The sequence below is a fragment of the Vicia villosa genome, linkage group LG6, assembly GCF_029867415.1.
Source record: "Vicia villosa cultivar HV-30 ecotype Madison, WI linkage group LG6, Vvil1.0, whole genome shotgun sequence".
Lineage (NCBI taxonomy): Eukaryota > Viridiplantae > Streptophyta > Magnoliopsida > Fabales > Fabaceae > Vicia > Vicia villosa.
The window spans coordinates 80,312,560-80,316,246 of NC_081185.1; the positions used below are offsets into that span (position 1 = coordinate 80,312,560).

The following is a 3,687-nucleotide window of genomic DNA, read 5'->3' on the forward strand; positions in this document are numbered from 1 at the left end:
GTTAAAATCAATAGAGCGAAAGTTTGAGATCTTTAACTGGATAGTAGACATAGGACATTAGTTTTAAGGATGGCGAAAGCGTATTAAAACTAATTGGAACTTATTTATTTTCAAAAATTGTTTTTACACTCGAGCGGGATGGCGAAAGCGTACGTTAGGGGTATTAGCTTGCTCCGAGTCAACAGAGCGAAAGTTTGAGATTAGGAGATTTAAATAGATAACAACCTCATAAAATAGGCATTTTATTAATTACATTGTTTCCAAAAAGCTCTTCTAAAATCTAATGGGATGGCGAAAGCGTACATTAGGATTAGGATAGTAGTCTGAATCAACAGAGCGAAAGTTTGAGACGAGGATTTTTAATCAATTGGAATTAGTAAAGATTTTTGATTTAATTATGCAAAAGCCAATGAACCTTCGGATTACCTGTAGTTAAACGAAATACATACTGACACCTGTCTTTTATTATTATTCTTTACTTTCTCACAATCACTTTCCCTTAGGAACAATCGAAAATTTTAGTACTCCTAGCTTTACATAGTAACCTTAGATAACGGTAGATCGATTCATAGTCCCTGTGGATTCGATATCTTTTAAAACTACACGACACGACTGTGCACTTGCAGTTATCATATTTATAGACACGTAAAGTCGCGATCAGTAAGCTTCCATAAAAGATAATAATTTATAACCGGCCGAGTTGTCGACCAGTCTGTCAATGTTAGGAAAAGGGTAAGCATCTTTGGGACAAGTACTATTAACATCGTTATAGTCAACGCACATTCTCCATTTTCCATTAGATTTTTTAAATAGTACAACGTTTGAGAGCCAAGTTGAATACTTGGCCTCGGAAATAAAATTTGCCTCTAGGAGGTCTTTTATAGCTTTCTCAGCAGCCTCCGCTTTCTCGGGAGACTGCCTACGCCTACGTTGAACTACTGCCTTCGCGGTTGGATCAATGGAGAGGTGGTGGCAGAAGATCTCAGGGTCGAGTCCGGGCATTTTAGCTGCGCTCCATGCGAACAGGTCAGCGTTGGCTCGAAGGCATGCTACGAGTTGCTTCCTCGGTAGATCCGGGATGTCTTTGCCGATCTTCACCGCCTTGTCGGGGTTTTCGCCCAGCGGGACGAGCTCGAAGTCGCCGTCCGGAATTGGTCAAACAGGGTGGGTTGTCCTCGGTTGCGGCTCTTCGCCGTTCTTCCGTTCTTCTTTTGTAAAACGGGCGTCGAGGTCGATTGAGCTGACATTGGTCGGTTGCTGCAGGTCTTCCCGAGCTGGCTTGTCTTCGGCCCGTGGCTTCTTGTTGGCGCTAGAAGGAGGGGTGATCAGCTGTAGTCCCTTCATCGACGCGTCGAATATCCTTCTGGCCGCTTCGATGTCGGCGTTGATGGTGGCTACTCGTCCCCTTTTCGTGTAGAACTTTATCTTGAGGTGCACGGTTGAGGGAACGATCGTGAGTTCGGCTAGAGTGGGCTGTCCGGTGATGCAGTTGTAGAGGGTTTTGCAGTCGATCACCAAAAATCGTGTCTTGACCTGTCTGGAAGCCTCTCCTTCCCCGAAAATGACGATCAGCTCGACGTAACCCCAAGGTTTGGTGGTGGTTCCGTTGAAGCCCTGGAGGTCAGAGCCCACATATGGAGTGAGGTGGGAGTCGTCCAGCTTGAGGGTTTTGAAGAGGTGGGAGTACATGATGTCGACTGAGCTTCCCTCGTCGATCAGGATCCGACGGACGTCAAAGTTAGCCATCCTTGCTCGGACGAGCAGGGGAATCGTGGCATTTGGGGCTCCGCCCGGGAGTTCTTCGAGGTAGAAGGTTATCAGATCTGATTTTCCCTTGAATTTCTGGAGGGTTGGACCGAGGTCTGAGTTGGCGCTGATGAGCTCGTCAAACATCCTCTTTACCGAGCTGATCGTGAGAGAGCCCGGATCTCCGCCGTTAGAGATGACCACGGCGGTCGGGAATCCTTCCCATGGGCTCAGGGCGGAGGTCACTCCGACCGAGGGTATGAAGTCTTCTGGTCGGGTGACAGATAGGGCAACCTGTAGTGGTCTGTCATCTGGTGAATTATCCTCGTCAGAAGTCCCTTGCCCTTCTCGCCGGGAAGTCTCTCCTTTCTTCGTATACTTGGAGAGATGACCTTCTTTGATTAGAGTCTCGATGGCATCTTTCAGATGTATGCACTCGTCGGTTAGGTGCCCATGACTCATGTGGTACTTGCAGTATTTGGACTTGTCAGTCCCCGGTCTGGTGGGATTTGGCTTCGGGGGTCGAACGTTGGAGTTTTTGAACTCTGTGTTTTTGCACTCGGTCAAAATGCGCTCGCGAGAAGTGATCAGCGAGGTGTAGTCGTTGAACCGACCAGCTGGTCCTCTCTGCTCCTTAGTGTCACGGGGCCTGTCGTCTTTTCTCTTTTCGTTGCCTCGGCGAGAAAGAGAATAGTCTTGGCTTGAACTACGGGTAGCGTCGTTACCTCTCGAGCATTTCTTCACGGTTGCTTTGCCTTCCTCATAGGCGATGTAGGCTTGAGCTTTGAGCAGAAAGGCGTCCATGGTGCGTACTTTCTCGATTTTGATAGCTTTCTTGAAGTCACTGCCGGGGAGGAGTCCCCGTTCCAGGAGGTATCTCTTCATGTGATCAGTTGTCTGCACCTGAACGGCCTCTTTATTGAACCCGTTGAGGTATTCTCGGAGAGGTTCGTTGGCCCCTTGAATTACGGCCTTGAGGGTCGCTTCAGACTTCGGCTACCGACGAGAGGCTGTGAAGTGGTTCGAGAAGAATTTCTTGAGTTCTGACCAAGAGTGGATGGGGTTGGGGGGAAGGTGCCTGTACCAGGTCATCGCTCCTTTCCTGAGCATGGTCGGAAAGATCCGACATTTGATAGATCCTCGGACCACGTGGTAGTCCATCACAGCTTCAATGCTCCGGATGTGGTCATCAGGATTTGTGGTCTCGTCGTAGAGGTCCAGCGTTGGGGGTTTCTCCATTCCACGGGATAGACAGGCTCTTCGGATGTCTTTCGATAAAGGGTTGCGGAAGTCCTCATCGTCACTTGGACTGGGGGAGTTTGAGTGTCTGCCGCGGTTGCTGTGCTTTCGCCGAGGTTTCCCTTGGGTTTTTCCAGAAGTCTTGCGATTGTCTTTGGGAGGGGAACATCCGCGACCCTTCGCAACAGCTTTGGCGGGGCCCCGATGCTCTTGCTCGGGGGAGAGACTTCCAGTTTCCGTTTCCTCTGGTCTCTGGTTTTTTCGTCGAAGGGAGCGGGAATAGGACCCTTGGCGGCGATACCTCTTGGGCGGAGAGCGTGACGATGAGGGCGATCGTCGGCGGTGCCTCCTCGGTGGGGAGCGTGAGGATGAGGAGAAGCGAGATCGGTAGCGCCTACGCGGGGGAGAACGTGATCGTCGCTTCCTTTCCAGCCTATCAATTCGTTCACCCTGTTGCTGAATGAGGCGATTGGTCTTTTTGAGGGCCGCGAGCAGGACAACGGTTGTGCGGTCAGCATCCTCGGGGATGTCGACTTGCTCATGATTGTCCTTGTACTGGGTTACTTGCCTCTGGGAGGTATGAGTGAAGGAGGAAGCGGGACGTCCGTCCTTAGAGTCAACTTCGTTGTTCTGGATTTGAGCCTGCTCGTTCCTGTTGTTTTGGACTTGTGATTGCTCGTTCCTGGTGGGCTGAGAGACTTT

General features: G+C 50.0%; 1 protein-coding gene across 1 annotated transcript; it reads right to left on the reverse strand.

Moving 5' to 3' along the window:
* Window positions 1-1,155: 1,155 nt before the first annotated feature.
* On the reverse strand, window positions 1,156-2,550 carry LOC131613981 (uncharacterized). The gene has a single exon (XM_058885615.1). The coding sequence runs from the start codon at window positions 2,548-2,550 to the stop codon at window positions 1,156-1,158; it is 1,395 nt and encodes a 464-aa protein (XP_058741598.1).
* Window positions 2,551-3,687: the final 1,137 nt, after the last annotated feature.

Bases quoted from the DNA above. Each gene is read 5' to 3' on its own strand.
- LOC131613981 (XM_058885615.1), bottom strand. From the start codon at position 2,550: ATGGACGCCTTTCTGCTCAAAGCTCAAGCCTACATCGCCTATGAGGAA.